The 20,842-nt window shown below is 40.7% G+C and overlaps 1 protein-coding gene across 2 annotated transcripts; it reads left to right on the forward strand.

The window, feature by feature from the left end:
- The first annotated feature begins 728 nt into the window (after nucleotides 1-728).
- Nucleotides 729-20,795, forward strand: mgmt (O-6-methylguanine-DNA methyltransferase). 2 transcript variants are annotated; one of them, XM_042502414.1, is made up of 5 exons: nucleotides 729-799; nucleotides 3,419-3,567; nucleotides 12,281-12,441; nucleotides 16,846-16,985; nucleotides 19,992-20,795. In XM_042502414.1, the coding sequence occupies exons 2-5, from the start codon at nucleotides 3,431-3,433 to the stop codon at nucleotides 20,118-20,120; spliced, it is 567 nt and encodes a 188-aa protein (XP_042358348.1). In that variant the 5' UTR covers nucleotides 729-799; nucleotides 3,419-3,430; the 3' UTR covers nucleotides 20,121-20,795. The 2 variants fall into 2 exon arrangements, with proteins under 2 accessions (XP_042358348.1, XP_042358349.1); XM_042502415.1 differs by having other exon boundaries at nucleotides 766-799; nucleotides 3,422-3,567.
- The last annotated feature ends 47 nt before the right edge of the window (nucleotides 20,796-20,842 follow it).

A 20,842-nucleotide genomic window follows, 5' to 3' on the forward strand; every position in this document is an offset into this window, starting at 1 on the left:
GGTGTGGGCCACAGGCCCACGCCGGCCTACACATTCCAAACGGAGGCATGCAGAGAGCTGAAGGCACCACAGAAATAAAAATAAAGCTGCAGAGGACAACAAATACTTTTAAACAATACATGACTGATGCCACACACTTGGTCATAATGACTAAAAAATATGCCTCAGTTAAATCTATGACTGCTCCAGGCAACATAAGGCAACTCCCTCTCCTTTAAACTGCATAAAACTCTAATAAAAAGATTGTGCACTGCCCCATGTGCTGTTCATAATAACACGCTGACTTTATTAGTTGGTAATACATAAGGTGTTATTGGTTGTTGGAGTCACATAGGTGTTTTTTTTTATCCTCAAACACTATGGCTGACTGGGACCCTGAAGACCTCACTGTCACTGGAGATACAGAATTGGATAAATGTCTCAGCTATAAGTGGAAAGATAACAGTGTTTGAAATTAATGTTCAAAATATGCATTATCATATTTTTTTCCTGCTGTAAAAATATCAAGCAAATCAAATATCTAAATCACTACCATTACTAGTCTTCGGTGTACTGGGGACCCCCTGAAGGACCCCAAATCCCAATTTGAGACCTATTAGACAAGCCTTCTGTGTCTGTCCCTGGCAGGGGGAGGAGCGGGGACTTTATATCAGCCTATTACAGAGCGAGCGCTGACTTTTGCCTCTTGTGATTGGCCGGTGCGACCACACTGTGTGGAGAAACAGGAAGAGACTTTCTGTCATGTCTGTTTTGCAGAGAGGAGAAGTGGACATCGTTGACACCGTGTGGATGCTTCATTGTAAGCTACGGGTCTAATTTACGGTGTTAAAGTTACTTTAACAAAGCCTGACATAAGCTGCACTTAAAAAAATATTCGTACTCTTAAATTTAGTATGCTATCTTCCGTGTAAGTTCGCGTCGGCCTTTAGTTCCGAACCTCTACTTGTATTTTCGTCATTTTAAGTGCACACTCAATATTAAAGCTGTCTTTTGAGGAGTTTAAAGACATTTACACATTTAATTATTGCGCCAAACTCCGTCTACATTTCGGCACAGTTTTCAGTATTTTAAAACCGCACAATAAGGACACATGTTGCGTTTGCGCAGCCAGCGCGCGCTTTCTACTCAATTAATCATGCAGGTGTGACCAGGAACTAGTGTAATGAGAAACGAGTCAAATGATTGACGAGCACGAGGATGCTGCCAGTGATTTTTAACAACACAAGCTGCTTATTGTTTGTTGTTCCTCACCGTGAAGAGCTGGGTAAACATCCAGACATTCAAGTAGTCACTTACACTGGTATACTGCACTGAAACCGGCACGAAACAAACATGATAGCATTATTTTTAATCAGCGGAGACTATTAGCCAAGGCCATTATTGCCAAAGTCCATTATTCTATCTATGAGTCTATTACCAGCTTGCTAAATGGCAGGCAGTATGTTCAGCGCTTATCCAAAGTGCACTGTACCATTGTTTGGCTCAGAAAATTTCTCGCCTTTATTGTCAGTTCAGGCAAACCCCCGATGAATACAGTGAGAGCTGCAGGAGTAGAAACAAGAAAGTTGAAGCAGACGCATTTGTGATCGCATACCATGACAGATGTGGTGGTGCTGGTGGTGTGTGTATGTGAAGGAGGGGGGCAAAGGGAAGTCTAAATGAAATACTGTAAATGCATGACTACTTTTTTACCACATAACCTTTGTTTAATCTAAAAATATATATCCATCCATTCTTAAATTCATAGTACAGGCTGCATTCAGCAGTAAAGTATTTTCTTTGATTATTTGTTTTAGAGCTGCAACTAAAATTATTTTAATTATCAGGGCTGAATAAAATGTCAGAAAATAGTTTAAAATGTCCCTTACAATTTCCCTAAAGCTCAAGGTTAAATCTTAAAATAGCTTTTTTATTTTGTCTACAAGTCCAAAGCCCCCAAAAATCACTTTACTATTATACAGGACAAAAACAGAAAAGCAGCAACTAGTCACATTTTAGGAGCTGCGGCTGGAGAATGTTTTGTATTTTTCCTGTGATAAATACAATTAAGTGATTATCACAATAAATAAGTTGGTTGTTTCAAATGTAGGTTGTTTTTTGTTGCTTGATCAGTCCAAAAGACTGCATCTATTGTGTGTTAGAAGATTAACATACATCATGAATTTCTTTCTGAAGTATTCCTTATAACTGTAAGAACCAATTGTAAAAAAAAGGGGGTCCTTTTTAATGTGAAATACTAATATTGCAGAGAAAATTCCTCAAAAAGTGTCCAGTCTTTTGATATACTAGAGCTGTGTTTAGCCAATAAATTGATTAGTCAATCAACAAAAAACAATTACTCATATTTTCATAATTGATCATTCACTTGAGTCACTTTTGTAAGCAGAAACTGCAGTTGTTCTCTGGTTACAGCTTCTCATATTTTAGGATTTGCTGCTTTTCACTGTTACAAATCCTTGTAAAGTAAATATCTTTTGTTTTTTGTCAGTTCAGTAAAACAACACATGAAAATTTCACCTTGAACTCTGAGGAAACTGATGGACATGTTTCACTATTTTTTTTTGGCATTTTATACACTAAACAATTAGCTGATTAATCAAGAAAATAATCTGCAGAATAATCTATAATGAAAATAATCATTAGTTGCGGCACATCACACAACAATCATGTGACTTGAAAATATGAATGTGAATTATATGCACTATTAAAAAGACCAAAAAAAAAGAGAGATGTTGTATTTGTACCCTTTAGACACTTTTCAGATCAAGGTTCCAGGAAGGAAAGGTTTCCTTGGTTGAAACTCTTACAATCAATGTGACCTTTATTTATTATAACCCCCATCTCTCAAAAACTCACATATAACATAGTCAATCATCTCTCCTTCCCTCAAAGTAAAAATAAAAAAGGAACTGCTGTCTGGTTATTGCCAGTATCCATCTCAGTCGTCAGAAAAGCTGCACGTTTTTGCTGTTGTTAAGGGCTGGAAACCAGAATCCCATCGGAGTTGCACCCTAAGGAACAAATTTAATGCTAGAAAAACATCCCGACCATCAACCAAAAATGACGGATTGAAAATAATGTCGAGCTATCTTGGGAATCCCCCACCAGACAAGGGAACAGACTGCATTGTTTTTCTCATTTATGTGATATATAGAACAGAAAGAGGGGAAAAAATGGGCGATTTATTGGTTAGATAGGCGTATTCTTTTCCATGCACAAAAGAAATATTGGATAGTAATGTGGGGATCAAGTCACATCATGACATTGTTTGGAGGCTAGGTGTTCAAATATGTAAGCCATCATCCGTTGGTGGCCCGCTAGGTTTTCAATAGATCATTCAATGCAAATATGTGTGGGAAATTGTGGAAGTTGCCACATGAATATGTCAATGAACAGAGTGTAATTTGTGCTTCCTTAGCAGGGCAGCGAGATGAAGAAGCAGAAGGAGAGCCAGTGCACTCAGAAGACCATCTCATTGCTGAGCCCCCTGGGGACGATCCAAGTCAGCGGATGTGAGAATGGTGTGCACACCATCCAGATCCTAATGGATGTCGCACCTGCTGAAAGGTACTGTACAACAGCCGGGCTGGTGACGTGATAAACAAAGGTGTGAAATTTACAGGCGGACAGAATCCACTCCTGTGATGGAGTGCCACCATTCCTCATTGGAAGCAGGGCATTTTTGTAGATCCCACAAGAAATATCCTGGAGAAAGTTGGGCAAATATGAGCAGGCACTAGAAATATGAGGGGCACTAGAATACAGTTGGGCTTGAAATTAGATTTCTGATGGCATGTGGTTGTGATTCTTCCCGCAGTATATTTGAAATTTCAGAAAAATAACTTGTTTATTACCCTCAAGGGAGTTGATTAGAGCTGATGTCTGTGGGGTCAGCAAAGGCCATGGGGAGCACGGACTGTTCACTCCTGTTTATTTATGTTCCCCTCCAAGTTGCATGCAGTAGTTCTGAGTGTCAGCCGATACTCAGAAATGTAATATGTGATTGCTTTTCATGCCCTACTCATCCCTCAAAATTGTTAGAATGTTGACAGTCTTACTGAAGCGGTTGAAACTGATTAAACTCCGCGTTAATAAGTACTTATTCCGTATTTTTACAGGTCCACATCCTACATCTCAGATTAGTTTTGATTAGATTGAAATTAAATATCCATGTATCGCAGATTCGCATTTGATAAACTTGAATGGTTTGGGAAATTAAACCATTTCCAAATGCACCCGGATAGGAAGTTATCCTTTTGAAAATGTATGTTCAAATTCTAATTTATGGAAACCCATTAATGACCTTGTATATTATACCTCAACATGTGTTTCCTTCCCCGACTGTCTGCTATTTCCTAAAATTCATCAAGCAGTAAAAACATTCCACTTGTTGTTAATGAGTTGAAGTGAGAAAATTAATAATATGGAATTTTGATTATGGAAGATGTCCTGTAACCATCCGCAAGCACCTTTCTCCGTCTCCTTGTGAACAGGGTTTAATTTGTGTGTTCAGGTTCAGTAGGAATATGCAAATGAATTTAATGATTCGCATCACTAGATCATTTCTCAGTTTAATATCATTTGCTATGTCGGTCATAAGTGATGCTTCGATCACATCGCCGTCTGTATGTTCTCAAAGGTGTGAGCAAGAAATCATTAAACCAAATGTTTAGATTTTATCACGACCAGTTGAATACGATGTTATTGTCATAGGACAGGGGAACTAGAGCCACCTCAGATATATGGAGTAACGCAATGTAAACAGGCATTAAGGGAGGCAAGATAAAGTGACAGAATATGGGCTTATCTTTGCAACCGGCTTTACATGTAGATCTCACAAAAGCCTGCCTGTAGCAGTAATAGTTCAAATCAGCCATTTCCATTGATTTATTTATGACATACTAAACAAGGCTCTTTCCAGCTTTGGATGTGGTGTGGTGCAGGCTTAGGAAGTCAGTGTGATAAATGATCTCTAAGAGCATATTTTGGATAAGGGAAATAGATAACATCTATGCATAACATAAAGGGAGACCTACAGTAGATATTTGCGAGGGAGTCAAAGCTTTGAAGGCTTATTCGACTCTATTTGCAGTCTGTTTTTTTTTTTTTTTCCCCCCACAATTCACTATTGGTTGGTGTTGAACAGCCGGTGCAGCAACAAAAGCATTTGTGGCATTGATAGATAGTTATTGATAAATGCCATTATAGCTACATAAACGCCCTTGAAGTATTGCTTACGCACCATGACCGTCAGCTCTTTCTAATAGAAACGTCTCAAGCCCCTTTTGCTTCCTAACTGATCTTAGGAACATTTCCTAAAATCAACCTCCTCTGCCTGTCTAACGACAGCCCTGAAGGCACCATCAGATGAACAAATTCATTACATCTCAACAACCCCTGTTGGGGCCCTACGCACCAGCCTCCCTGTTAACCAGCTTTTCCCCCCCTTTTAGTTTTTAGCATGGCCTCAGCGTTCACAGAAAAATGATACGCATTTTGTTTACAGGAGATTACTATTATCTGAAATATGATGCTTCTTGCCTCTTTCACACAGAGCACAGACACATAATACAGAGGAAATCATAGAGTACTTTTTTATTAGGGTGAAAAATGAAAAAAGGGCTGGACTCCTGCCCCGAGACATTTTGTGAGCATATTATTTTACAATGCTTTGATCAATTTGTCTGTCAAGCTGGCTGAGATGTGGGGGAGCAGGAAAAAAGCAATTTAGCTTGTGAGGTCCTCAATAGAAATGTACTACAGGAGCCTGTGTATGACATGTTGCATTAGAACCTGAGTAGCCTTTATTGCCTGATAATGTCGCGAGGCAATGCTGATATCAATCACCCTTTAACAGCCACTATGATGTGTTTTTATGAGAAGAAAAAAAAAATAATGCATGAAGCATTTCTTGGAAAATAATTGATTTAATTCTGAGCTTAGGGATTTCTACTTTTAACAACATAAAAATATTGTGTTGGAAAAAAAAAACAGGCACAAAATGTGCTAGAAGCTAAAAATTGTTAAGAACAAGCTCTTTGCATATGCTCCTATAGAAAATTGTAATTAATTTAACACGGATAAACATTCTCATTCTGAGCCTCATTTGCATATAGATATAAACAATATATTTGTGCATCTAAATTCCCAGCACACTTGAGTCACGTGGTCTGCCTAAAATCCTAAGTGGCTAAAACCAAAAATTATCATTATATTTCCCAGGCCATAAATCCGCCTTTTTTTCTCTGACACAAAGCCTTATAAATCTGTGTCTGATTTTTCACATTGCACATTGTTTTTAGTTAATGATTTTCATCTGTTTGTTGTTGCTGTGATAGTGGGGAAATGTACCATATGCTCCGGCAAAAGACAAATGATTAGCAAATGAAATTCTGGACAGCTGTCTGACTGAAAGCGTTTGGTTGATAGCATTCTGCTACCATAATTAGCTTAAGCTTTGGGTTAATTAACTTTCTACCTGGATATGCATAATAATAGCATTCTGCAGAAAGCCAAGGAGCTTCCAGTATATCAGCAGCAAAGGCTGGCTTTTTATTTTGTATTTCGGCTGCATATTTCAATTTCAAGAGGCGATTTAGCTCGGGAGCATCGTCAAATATTGTAGATTTTACTCCCAAAGCCAGATAATTCTGAAACAATAGGGGTGTATTATGTGGCAGAAATGCCATTTCTGAATGTAATTAAAGCGGATGAAAGCAATCACCAATTTTTAAACGCTTTTGTCTAGCATGAGGCCTACTTGTAAAAAAATACCCATCAAGAGGAGAAAAGAGGCAAGAGAACCCCCAAGTCCTTATATAAGAGGCCTTTGAGACTGAAGTGAAGTACAACAGTAATTAGTCTTTTGTATGAATTTGCCGGCCATGCTCATGATTAGTTAAGCATATGAGAGGACTGCAGGACTGCATTGGTCTTAAGGAGGAGGGTGTTAAAGTCTATTTATCACCAGTTATCCTCACAGCTTTCCATTATCACTGACAACACTGGATGGGGCCTGAGAACAGCCTAATTGTTCTGAGGTGGAGTGTTTTTGTGTCAAACCCGTCACCCCCAGTCACATTGGCATTCATAAGCAGCCAGACATTTTCCATCTATCCAGCCCTAATACCCAAGCTGTCACAACAGCTTTTACACACTACCAACGCTAGTGTGAAATATCTGAGGTGATGCATTTATCGTTTTTCTCACACTTGTGTAGTGTTGTGAATCAATGTCCTGGTTCACACTGAATAGCAGTGTGGTAAATGTGTTCCCGGTTTGGGGCCTGTTTACATGATGTGCTCACACACCGGGAACCATATCAACAACTTATTTTTTCCCCCCACTATAATTCCTCTCCCTTCCTCTCCATCTCTATTTCTTTCCCTCTTAAATTTAGTGTAACCGTATTTAATCAATTTTTAAATATTTTGATGTAGACTCAGCTGTGTGCTGAATAAAGTGCATACTTTTCTTACTAAAATGCTTTGTCATACAAACAGTGATCTGCTGAGATATTGAATGAAATCATCAATAAAGCAGGGTGGGGACTTTTTGACGTAGTCCCTTTAGATATGCTATGAATAATTCATGGTGTAATGATATTCAGATTATTTTTGTTCTATTTTTTACTGCGGCCTTAGAATATTGTTTTGCATGTTGTGAAGTGTCGTACTCAGCTGCGTATTCATTAAGGTGCTGCTCCCACTGGCCCTTGGACCCATCTGTGCTCTATGTTTATGCCTCCATCTCTCGGGACCGTCCCAATCAGGCTGCATGTGCCATTTCCTGTGTAAACCAACACCTGTGTAACACACTACCTGTAAACCGCCCCACACAGACGAGACACTGACATTCACTCAGATGAAAATCTGCAAATGTTGTGGTTTCTAAAGCAGAACCTCCTGGGTGAGGACGGGAGCCGAGCGAGAGTTACCCTCCACTGTGGAGACGCAGCTAAAAGCAGCTTGTGCAGTTTCCCCCCCCCTCTTTTTTTTTCCCTTTTTCCCTGCTGTCGACCGGGAAGTTTTTCGCGGCACGAGGGTTCGTTGTGCTAGTTTGTTTTTAGAACTTGATTGGATTCTATATCTGCAACATGCAGAAGTGTACAGTGTGTGACATACTGAGGCAATATGCAGAGAGATGATTCCGCTCTGACATCTTGGAGAGGAGTACGAGTCAATTATGCCCAAGTGTTGTTCTTGCTTATCTTCCTGCGGCACCAAACAAGGATTTAGTCAAGGATTTAGGGGTGAGGGGGCGGTGGTGGGGATCATGGTAAGCGGTTCACAACAAAACACTCAAAACTCCTGGGAGCGGGCACTGATTTAAAAATAAATTACAGAAGACGAAGCGCTAACACTCAAGGGCCCTCAGCAGTGCTGGCGTACACAGGTGAAGATTAGCCTCCTCGCTAATCAGAGGAACAAGGCAGTAATTTGCTCTGAACACAGACAGTAATTAGGACTTGGTGACACTGGATTCCCATAATGCCTTTGTGCTTGACGTGGTCAAATTTTGACAGAGGCTATCCATGCAGGGTCACTGTCCCTCCAGTCTCTTGGCCCTCTTCAGTCGAGGCTCTAAAAGGTCCCTGCAGTTACAGGGGATCCCTAATGTACTTTATTCCTCCCTCACTGGCTCCTTACCATTCGGGTAATTGGAATCTCTTACTATGGCACTTGAGAATAGAGGCTAAAAACACTATTTGAAACTGCTCAGTAGTCTGTTGTAGATAAACATTGCTGCGTCGGGGTGTGGATACACTACATAATGGAGTAAGAGTTAAGGCTCTGGTAATACATGCCTTCACTGACTCCTGTGGCTAGCCAGTTGGGAGAAGACCTAATTGTTGTGTGCTTTGTTGCCTACTCTGCAGTATTTTACCACCACCTTTATGTATTGGATTGAGTGTTGCGGCCTCTTTGGTGGACATTCGCTAATAAGAGTTGTTGGATATCTAGAGAGCAGTTTATCCGGGCGAGTTGTTTTTATTTTGAAACGGCGGAGCACAAAAACGCGAGCCCCACAACAGAATAGGAAGCATTCCTCGCAGCTCACCACTCCAAAAGCTCTCGACTTTAGTGCTGCAGTAGCTAGATAGGCATCTGAATGATCTTCAAATGGTTGAACGAGCCACATTGAGCAAGTGGCTTACAATTGTATCACAGCCTTTGGCTCAGAGACCATCAGGATCTTGACATTCATAGAGACATGCTGTATTTTTTTCCCTTTTTAGACAGTCATTTTAGGCTTTTTTCATGCTCTCTTGAGTCTTTGACGTCTCTGAGTTAAGTATCCGCAGCTATAAGGCTGAGGAAAATATTGGACTGCTCTTGGCCTTTTCTATTTCATCCTCTGACCCGCCATGTTACCCATGATCGGTGAAGGAGAACTCTGGCAGGCTGTGTCAAAAGTGACAGCCGATCGAGTCAGGATGAGCGCCATCACGCTTCACAGGATGGAGGCATGAGTTCTGAGTTTTTCCCCTTTTTGTGCAATATACTATTACACCCTTCGCCAGATTCCTTTCAATTAGATCCTGTGGTTAACCTGTTTCATTCTTACGTCTGCGGCTGATAGAAAAAGTCTCACTGAAGTCTTGTGCAAGTAGGGATACAGAATATGCCAAAGACGTCAGCTTTTTTTTTGTTCCTTTGTCTCCTTTGATTGTTTCCACCAGGATGAATGAAATAACCTCCAACATTATATAAATGCTCAATTCATTCTTTATATTAGAGTTGGAAAATAGGTAGAACTCCAAATGACTCCCACTTTACGCAGCAATGATTTATGGTAATTGGAAATTGATTGTGACAGGAGCACAATATTAGAAATTTTCTCAAATCACAATCTTGTATCAGGGGAAATATTCTTTTTAGTGCAGCAGATCCTGGCTAGTTTGGAATTAGTTTCTTATTTCCTTACCTGTGATGAAATAGTAAACGCCTGAAGGACATTGAAAAAATATTATTTTAACTAGTCAAAAGATAATAAATAACAATTTTGCTGTAACCAAATTCGAACTTAAACACCCTCGAAAACACAGTTATTGCAATACTGTTTATGATCACTACTAATTATAATTCTTGGTTTTTATACAAAGGATGCCAGCTACTTCAAGACAATTTAAAGATTGTGCCTCCTTTGAGAGTTTATTTCTAATAAGCACAACATTTATCACACATCCTTAATCTCTCATTTGAAGGCCAGAGTTTATAACAGACACTGCAAAGATCATATGATGCTGCTTGATTTGTAATTCATTGAAGTGACTGGAAATGTTGCCAGCGCAGGAGCTACATCTCCACTGCCCACATGCTCTTTAAAAACAATCCCCCATTGCACCTAGAGGTGACAGACTTCAGCTCGACTGATGTTGTTCCACCTTTATTTATTTATTTTGGTGTTGTTTACCGGCCATAACATGTACTGCATTGCATTAACTTTTACTACTGTCAATGTTGTATCACTCAAAACACCTTTTGAAGCCGGCACATCCATAACGGAGGGCTGAGGGGAGAGGAAAATTAGCCACGGTGACAAGTCTGAAGTGTGAGCTGGAGGTCAAAGGTGCCAAGCCTTAAGCAAAGGTGCTCTAGCCTTTGTCCGGTAGATTGTAAGGGCCTGCGGGTCCAACAGGAACATTTCCACACACAATATCCCCGAGCTGTCAGTGTGCAGCGGCTGGAACATCCTCTCACAGAGAAAGAGGGGCTGTGGAGGGGTAGAGGAGGTGGTGGTGGTGGGAGGAGGCGGAGGGGAAGGGGGGGTTGCAGAGAGGGAACAGTGGCCTGAAGATCCTTGCAGAGAGAAAGAGAGGTGGGGGTTGGCGGGTGTGTGTCTGGGGGTGTCGGTGGTGGGGAGCCAAAAGAGCTGGAGTGGGAGGATAGAGAAATAGAGAGGGGGAAATGAGGAGGGAGAGCTGAGGGGGAGGAGGGGGAGAGGAGGGATAGAAAGGAGAGACAATGACAAGTAGGGGCTGGCTGGGCACTCACCCATGCCGACAGAGATTGCCATGAGCCATGGCCATTGTTTGAGCGGGTCTCAGCACAGGACCCGCCGGTGGGTTTCCGACTTTTCACCACTCAACTATAAACTGCTGTGTGGTTTATTTAGAAATGAGAGTATTTACACCTTTTACTGTATTTACACCCACTGTTAAACGGCACCCAGGAGATTTTCATCACATAGCCACAAACTAGCAGGCAGAGCGGTTCCCTGAAAACTGACCTGCTCAGTCATAACACTCCAGTAAACCTCGGCTTCACATGTCCAATATAAAACGTTGCTCAAACTGTGACCTGCAGAAGTGTAAAAACACTTTAGGGCCATGTTGTTACGGCGGGCGGGAGAGAGACGGTCCGTGTGTTTAACAAAGTAAATGTCTATTATTAATACCATACAGGATAAGCCAATTTTGAAAAAGGGGCACTTAAATGGTGATATTATTTATTTATAAGTCCTGTACACCAGTTAATGGAATTGGCGGCCTGCTTTTGATCCGCAACACAGCTTGAGGTCCACTTTGCAGTAATGCACATGCTAAGAGAGGACCTTCCCAGTAGGGTCTTTAAGTGTCAAATATGGGTCAGTCTGCTTGCATTGACCTGGGGGGTGGTCAGCAGCGGAGAGAAATTCAGCTGTTAAGTGATGCCAACTCAACCATCGGCAAATTCCTCCAAGCATCTACTCATGCTAAGATGCACGTCCAAGTGCAGTGCTTTGCTGGCCAGCACCGCTCTGGCCAAAAAATCCATTTATTCTTGTCATGAACTATAAACTAGACCCAAGCAGAGTTGAAACTGTTGTTAACGCTGTGCTCTTAACTTTTTTTCCCTAACAGCTGCAAGACTTTTGAAAACTCTTTTTTTTTGGAAGAAATTGGTTCTGCTTCCTTAAAGTTGTTTGAAATAAACTGTTAGCGCCGTTCCTTATGACCTGACAATGTTTTCTTTCATACTCTATCATGCTGCACTTCATATAAATATATATCTACTATAACAAACGCCTGGATTACTGTCTTTATATTTTCTTCTTTCTGTCTTTAACAGCTCTGATATTTGTCACAGTGAGGTCGAAATGCAGAAGTTAAGATTTTAAACACGTCTTGATTAACAACTTTCTCCCAGCAAATTATGCCATCTTGCATCTGTGTCAGCCGTGGCGTGTTATTACACTCTTGTGACATATTTTAGCACTATTCAAGCAAGAATTGGGTATTATGATTGCTCCTCTGATCCCCACCTCAACTCCCCATCCTGCCTTATATCCCTCACAGGAGCAGCGAGGCCCCCCTGAGCTGTGTGGTCAACGATAGCCCGGCAGAAACGAGCCCCGAGTTGCAGCGCTGCGTTGAATGGCTCCAGGCGTACTTCAGTGAGCCGCAGACCACTGGGAGTCTCCCGCTCCCTGCCTTTCACCAACCCGCCCTGCAAGGAGGTTTGTCATGGATAAATATTTGCAGAGCCATGACTGGGATCAGGCTTTCACTCTTAATTGTCAGTTACATCACTTACACTCACTGGCTCACTGTGTTATAATGAAGTATTTTATGGCTGAGAGAGGGAGAGCGAGGGAGAGAGCAAGAGCGGAGGAAAAGCGAGTGAGTGGGTGAGCGAAAGGAGAGAGAACAGAACACAGAGCTGTAACTTGGTTCAGTAATCTGTGGCAGCTCTTACCACGCGTGTTAGTCTTGGCAAGCTTTTCCATGATTCTTGGCACATTCTTTGAAACTGATCGAATTCCACTCTTGACATTTTCAGACAGGAAGCTTTTTTTTTTTTCTTCTTCAATGACAACATGTGAATGGTGGTAAAGTTTGAATGAGCTTATTGTTGGCTTGACCAGTCACCTAGGGCGAGTAAAATGAAAGCGCCCCAAAAATGGACAATTAGTGTCCTTTCAACTGCTAGTTGTGACTGCGGAGTGAATGATTGAGGGCGCCGCGGAAAAAAAACGAGGAATTAATTATCCCTGGCGCTTTTGTTTCGATGGGAAACAAACAGCGATCGCAGCCTGACAACTCACTTTTGAGATCATAAACTTATCGTGCTCGTGCCATTTTCAAAACAATTACAGGCTATTTCTTTGTCACACTCAGACGCTCAGTGCATTTTAACTTAAAGATTTTCAGAAGTGCTCATTTAGACCCAGAAGCACACCTACACAGGGAGAAAAAAATAACTCTAATATATGCATTTAACAATTGTGCCTCTCTTCCCCTGCAATCAGGCCTTAGTTGCTCTCTAATTTCATGCAGATCTGCAGTGCTTGAGTGATGGCATTTTCAATGAGCAGGTACTCCATCGAGACCCTGTATACAGCTATGAGTCCCACGCTCCCGCAAAGGCAATGCAGAAATACATCAGGACCAATTACGATATCAACTTTCAGTGTGATTCCCTTCGCCACCAAGTGCTTGTGTACCAGCCCCAGGCTCTTTCAAATCGCATCTCATCTGAAGTCTTTGGGGTTTTAATTAAATTTCAGGATAGATGGAATTCTTCATTAGTACCTGATCTGAATAGGTGATTGTGCTGTGTTCCACCTCTCTCCCTCGCCTGTTGTTTTGGGGCTCAGTAAATACAGGGTTTAGGCTTGGATTGCTCTCAGTAGTCAGAACCATAGGCCATGCCAGTATAAAAATGTTAAATGTGAGCATCAAGAGTATTTGTCTTCTGAGGGAGGAAAATAGAAGCTTTTTTTTTTTTTTTTTTTTTTTTGCTTGTTGATTCACAAATATTAAGGATTAGTTTTTGCCTCACTCCTGTACAAATTCCTACTCGATCCAGTCATGCAGCCGCTGCCTGCCTGCCTGGGAAAAAAATACAAGTTTAATCAGGTCATTACAATCTGTGACAACCAACTTTTGTTTGCTCAGTTATCTTGTGGGAGAACCTGAACGCGACAGCGCTCTCGCAGCACTTGTCATGTAATATTGAGTTGTGACCTTCACTTGAAGTGTTGCCATGTTTATTTACACATTTCTGACAAAACAAGCCACTTTTCATATTAGCTGTCACGATATACCTGAGCAACAGAGGTGACATGAAAGGAGATGCGAAGTGCGGTTTTTTCGATACCGCCTGACTGATTGTCATGCACAACATCACACGGCAAGTTTGGTCGTCAGAGGTAGAGGAATGGCGAGTGTGTGCGTGTGTCGTGCTCGGTGAGCTTCGTACACGTTTGTGTGTGCGCGCGTGCACTCGCATTCGCCCCCTCAGAAAAACACAGACACCATCATGGGTTCTTAAAACGATGCATATTCTTATCTCATTAATTATACATCCATATGTAACAGACGAGAGGATCTTAGTCTCGGTAAGCGGCACAGGGAATATGCAGGGAGGGGGCCAGGCAAAGGGGGGGAAGGGCGCTCTTCAAAGCCCAAATGACTGTGTTCCTGCAGGAGGCTGAACCTCCCCCTGTGCACAGCACAGGGCGAGATGAGACACTCACCAGGACTCGCCCCTGTGATGTGGAGAGGAATTAGGGAAATGAACGTTTTCAGAATATCGAATAATCAGAGAATCATCAGCACCCCGTCAGCCTTCAAAAGTATGGATCCCTCAAGACTCAAGAGACACTTTGACTGGGAGTCAAAGTCTTCCCTCCCATTAGACACAAAGGATAATGAGGTAGCTGCATTTCCAGTATTGTCTTTTTATTGTCACAACCATGTATGAGGTGACTGTCAGCTGGAAGTCATCTCTCCAAATCTATTGCTGGCTGAGCTGATCTAATTCAGTTCATTGTGTTTTTTTTTCCCTTTTCCAAATTGCTCTCATGTTCAAAATTATGAGCAAATCAATCATAAGTATGTCAATATCTTCATAATCACTCGATCTGTTCGATTTTACTTTGAGTCAATTTGTCTCTGCCTCTGCAGTGGCCCTATCACCTGGCCTCATGGTAGGTAATGACCTGTGACATAATTATGGGATGTCTGTAAACATATAAGTGGTTCCTCTCAACTTTTATTTAAACAATTGACATCACTGCACCCCGATCTAAAGAGGGTCCTGACCCCAGACACACCGTATTAGGCTCTTTATGAAGTATGGGGCTAGGGGACTGCTCTCCAAATCATTGCTGGTCACCTCAAGTGACCCGCATGAAGTCTCTGTCACTAACACTGATGAGGGCAAAGTTCTTTAACCTCTGCGCCGGGAGATAAAAGCGCACACACTTGTTTTTTGGGCCAGAACTGTTGGAGATGTGAAAACAGCTGCTTAGGATTTCTAAAAGGTGGAAATGGCTCTGTAGCTTGTTGCTCGTAGGCAAAAGTGCTCGGCTGGCGTGACTCTGACTTTGGTTGTTTGTCAATAACGTTTGCATCAACAGGGATTTGTCGTAGCCACAGTCTGGGCAAGTTGTCATCTACCCACCGGTGACAAAGCGATACCAATATGTACCACGCACATCATGTGGCCAAATCCGAGCTTTATGAGGGAGAATAATGCATAAAAGAAATTTCAGGGGTGTATCTTATCTCCTCATAACATTAAGTCTGTCTGCGTAAGAGCCCGTCATCTCGTTGACAGCGTGATTATTACCTGAAAAATTATTAAACAGTACCTACGGGCCTTGTTCAAGACAAAGAACTCACATGGGTGCGCATCAATCAAATATATCCCCTTTAGGTTTTACACTTATTCCCCCCAGTTTAGGCAAATTGCCTTGTTCGCGTGGCTTTGTGTAGCGGAGAGTGACTATAAGGTAGCGAGGGAGCCTGGGGAGCAAAGGATGTTCACTCTGTAGAAGAGAGACAGGGGTGTGACATGTTTTCACACAATGCCAATTTAGAGGGATTTCTCATAGATCACTTGTCATGTGCTCTCTTAGACCATATAAATGAGAGAGAATGGGAGATCACTAATTGAATTTTCATGACTGAGTACATGTATGTACTAGAAGAATTTCACCCCCTCTTGATAACGAGACTATTGTTCCCCATCTTTTTCTTCTGTGCAAAAAAAAGTGTTGTTCACTCACAACACACTGCATCAGTGTCTCAAGGTTTTCGAGATGCTTCAAATAATGTGTCCCCTTTTTCTTTAGCAATCAGAGCTACACAAACATGCCTCTCAGTCACTGCCTGGTAATCCAAAAAAAAAAGATAATGCTACTGCTAAAGTGCTAATGAAATCAAAGCCGTTAATGTGGTCGGTTAAGCTGCGGATGATTTGAAGAATTCCGCCATTTAAGTGAAGATGATATAATGAATCTACTCTGAATAGAAAGCAATTAAAAGGACAAATTGGTCTGATTAACCTCAAAGTCATCCCACTGCCACAAATGGTGTGCAACATTCAAATTATTATTATTAAAAATCTGGAGCAGATTTGCAGTCTTTTTGGCCTCTCTTAATCCTTTTAAATGAAGGAGCGAACTTTTTTAATTTTAGCTGTGACCTTTCAAAGCATAACCTAGATTTTTCTGCCATAGAAATAATTTTCTCACATCAGCTTCTGTAGCATGTTAATACTAGTTCTAAGGTCAAATTGAGGGACTTCTATGTATTTAGTTGTTTAATGAATGTTGTAAAGGAAAAAGAGGGAGTCCTGCAGAGCCCCTCTGAGGAAGAATTGGACCTCAAACATGTGGTTGGACATGATGAAAAACTATATAGTGGATCAAAGTAGCAACGTGTCAAACTTTTGATTTAAATTCAAAAGAGTAGTTTATTTCAAAGCAGTCAAATCAACATTGCGCTCAAGTGTTGTCTTGTTGTTGTCAGCCTCTCAGGCAGCTGTCTGATTAAACGAGGAACTGTCTCTTCCTCTTGTACTCTGCCTCTGTCTCTCGCTCTTCCTCGTTGTCCCTTGCTTTGTGGCGAAGACGCGTTCACCAGCCGCGTGTTGCAGGTTCTTTTGAAGGATGTGAAGTTTGGAGAGACGGTGTCGTACAAACGCCTCGCTGAGATGGCGGGAAACCCCAGAGCGGTGCGGGCGGTGGGAGGAGCCATGAGGAGGAACCCGGTGAGTGTGACTGACATTGATTGACAAGCTCCTCACTTACTTTATTTAGTTAGCTAGGGAAAGTAATCCTTTTATTAGATTATTATTACACTTTAATGACTGTTACATCGGAACCTGCATGCTGAGTGTGGACAAACAATAAATCTGCTTGTAGTCAAAAGTTAATTAGTATTTTTATAAGGGTTGTAAATTAGGAAGTAGCGCTGGAGACACCATGACATCACCCACAATGTTAATTGTAGAACTGTAACGGTTTGTTGATTGAAAAAATTATTGTGCTGCAATTTTAATAATCTTTAAAATCATTTGAGACACCTTTTCAAGGAAAGCACAATTTCTCAGGTTTAAGCTTTTAAAATGTAAAGCTTTTCTCTGTTTTATGTCAATGTAAAGTAAGTATTTGGTTTTGGACTTTTGAAATTGTCACTTTGGAAACTGTAATGGCTATTTTTCTTTTTGTTTTATATTTCATAGACTTAATGATTAAACTAGAATGTAATTGGAAGATTAATCAGCAATGAAAATGATTATCAGTTGCAACTCTAATAAAATACTTTTACATGTATTTTGGATTATTTGAAATAACCACATGAGTTGCAATTGATTTAAAGGTTTTTTCATTAATATTCTATGCTAAAAATGCATATAAATTTTCAGAAATAAGTTGCTGAATAAATTAAATAGTGCATGAATGAATAAATACATTCAGAAACAAATCAATAAATGTGTTTCATAATCTCTACTTTGAGTAAATTTAAACATATGCTCAAATAATCACTTAAAAATAAATAAGTGATAGTAAATCAATTTTCAGTCCTTTTTTATTTAAAATTCTTGAGGACTCTCGATCTACAACAAAGCATTTGTGTATTTGTCTTACCAATACATAAGTTTCGTGATGCAGGGTATGTGATCCAAACTGTAGGTGTGTTCAAATATGTGCACCAGGAAAATAAACGCCTCTGATAGCGGCGGCGAAGCAAACGTCTACCTACAGCACAATTTTAAGCCCACACCTTTTGTTCCCGTCCTCTCAAAGTCTTACTGTAGATGTTCGCTGCAAATCTCCGATTCTTGTAGGAAACCTGGCCCCGCATCATTTCGCCCATGAATCCACTGTGTACAAAATGGAGGGCTAGAGGGCAAGTGGTGTGTCTTCTTTTGATCAAACCCTTTGATCAAAGCCCGTTTAGCTCTGCCCATGTAGTGCTGTGGGCACCACCGGTGTGCTCTGTGAGGCAGAGAACACTTCTTGTACAGAAATGCAGCCAGTGAGATGCTTTTCCTCATATGTGCAGTGAAAGGGAGTGTGTACATCCTCATCTTTGTGGCGTTTTTTCTTCTGACAGTTTTTTTTTATTAAAGTAAGACAAAAAGTCATTTATGATTTAAAAAAAAAAAAAGTGATTTCAAGTACAGAATAAATGCCAATAAATACACAAAAATTGCGTTTTTTTTAATGCTAGTTCCTTTCTATACTTTTTATATTACATTAGCCAATGGCATTGCTTTTGGATGGCTGTATAATACCTCTCAGTCTAATGTTTTACAGACATTTCCTTCCTTTCGTCAGGGAGGCAGGGAGCCTGAGCCCTCAGCTCCTGATACAGATCCAGAGTCAGATTGTCAGTGTCAATTACTTGTCAGTAGCGCCGCTCCACTCAGGCTTCAACTGTGAAAAGCTCAGTGTGCTCAATCGATTCTCGCCTCTCTGTGGCACTTCTTCTTCACCAGGATTTGAGTATTGATAAGCCTGGCGTAGTGCTCTTTTCCCCCCAAGTGAAGAGGCAGATCCGCAGGCCTTGAGGGTACCCTGCTCTCCCTCCAAACCCGGGGAACAGTATTGATCCGAATACTCGAGCAGTATTTCTCTGTCTGCAAGGTTAATCTGGGGCTCGGAAAGTTTTATTGCTGTTGATATGGGAGCGGGTTTAATGATGGATTTGAAGTGAAACACACTGCATGTCCAACTTTTTATATAAAATGCTGGAGGTGCAGCTTACAACTCGGGATTACTTATTGGAGAAATACAGTCACAATGCAGCAGCAGATGGGATGTTTTTATATTTAGTGTAATGAGAAGAAAATGAGGGCAACATTAAGAATATTTTAAAAGGAATAATTGCTGCGATTCATTGCAACCATTGCCACTGTTCTTGTTCTGAATTCACAATGATCGAAGTGTTTTAGGCTTGCTTGTTTAATCTTTCTCCAGCCATTTAGTTTACAAAGAACTCGGGACCCCCCTGGCAGTCGTCTGCAACAAGAGTAAACGCTCCACCGACTTCCTCTTTTTAATGATCACAGGGTTATCAGATCTTAATGTTGACACCCTCTCGATTGAATATTCATCCTGCTGGTGTTTTTGCCCATTAATTTTTGATTGCTTCTTTGCTTTACACTATTAAAGAGTAAAAAACATTTATACCCAAAGACTGAGCCATCACCCTGAATGTGGATTTGTGCAGGATCAAACCAGACACTTCTGGTGTGACACTTTGTTTTCATGCAGTGCATGAACATAAAAAGCGCAAAAAAAAAAAAAAGTGCAGATTCATATTTTCTGCACGTTGGTTACTTTTAAGTTGTACCGTTTGTGTTAAATCAGAGATTCTTTCATACATAATACATATCTACTATCAACACCTCCAACTGTTGTGTTGCTGTGACAATAAATGTCGACCTGAGAATAAGAAAGTAGTAAGCTCCTATTTGTATTTCTTTTTTTTTTTGTTTTTTAAATGTCAGTTTTTTAGTAATACATCATAGTTTTGTGGTAAAAGCTCTGATCCTTTATAGCATTTATATTTTTAAAGTTTAAAACTGAGAATATGCTTTCTGCAGCTTTATGAATTTATAAATTGAAAAGTGACTGTTCGTTTGGAGAAAAACATTTTTAAAGTGTCTCTGCTTGCATGTAAAAATGTCCTTGCGTAATATTTGCAGAACTTCCAACATGTTTATTTCCTACGAGTTGATTTTTCTCTGCCTGTCTGTCTGTGCCAGGTTCCTCTCCTCATCCCCTGCCACCGAGTCATTTCGAGCAGTGGACAGAGTGGGCCGTACATGAGCGGCAAGGGTGACCATCTCAAACAATGGCTGCTCACCCATGAGAGCCAGGGAAAGGAAGGCTAAAGCATGACAGAGGCCAACTGTCCTTCATTCAGTATACACACACACACATACACATACACACACACACACACACACACACACACACACACACACACACAGAAGGCCGGGATATTTTTTTTTTCAAAGACACAAAACAGGGCCATAAAGTTTAGCGTGTTTGGCACACTCTGTGGAACAACTGGAGCTGCTTGTAGATATTCAGTTTATTCTCCTTTTTTAAATCTAAGAATAGAGATGCTGCATAGTTAATGTGATACAGAGTTGTTGCAGAATTAGAATGTACAAAAATAACTTAAACAGAGAACAGTAGGAATTACAAACATATGCTCCCGTGGGTCTCCGTTGCGTTTGCCAGATAGTGCTGGAATGGTTTTTCTAAAGAATTATTATTCCCTTAAAAATATGTCTCTTGCATTGTTGTTGTTGTTGTTTTTTTTTCCTAAGCAGAATTAGTCTTTGTACCTCTCGTTGGTTTTTTAATTTCCTGCCAAGTGAATGCTTTGTTCAACATCCAGTGATAAAGGCTCTGAATTTTACTGCTACAAAGCTTTGTAGTGAAGCATTTGTTTTGTCTTCATTTAGATCTCATTGTTTGCTCTCGCCTTATAATCCACCTAGAGTGGAGATGTCTTATGCATTATATACTGTACTTTTGTTATGTTAGACATGTTTAAATACACACGTCTCAAAAATGACAAATCCTGCCTTTTCATCATTTTAAT

Source organism: Plectropomus leopardus, chromosome 15, assembly GCF_008729295.1.
Source record: "Plectropomus leopardus isolate mb chromosome 15, YSFRI_Pleo_2.0, whole genome shotgun sequence".
NCBI classification, from domain to species: domain Eukaryota; kingdom Metazoa; phylum Chordata; class Actinopteri; order Perciformes; family Serranidae; genus Plectropomus; species Plectropomus leopardus.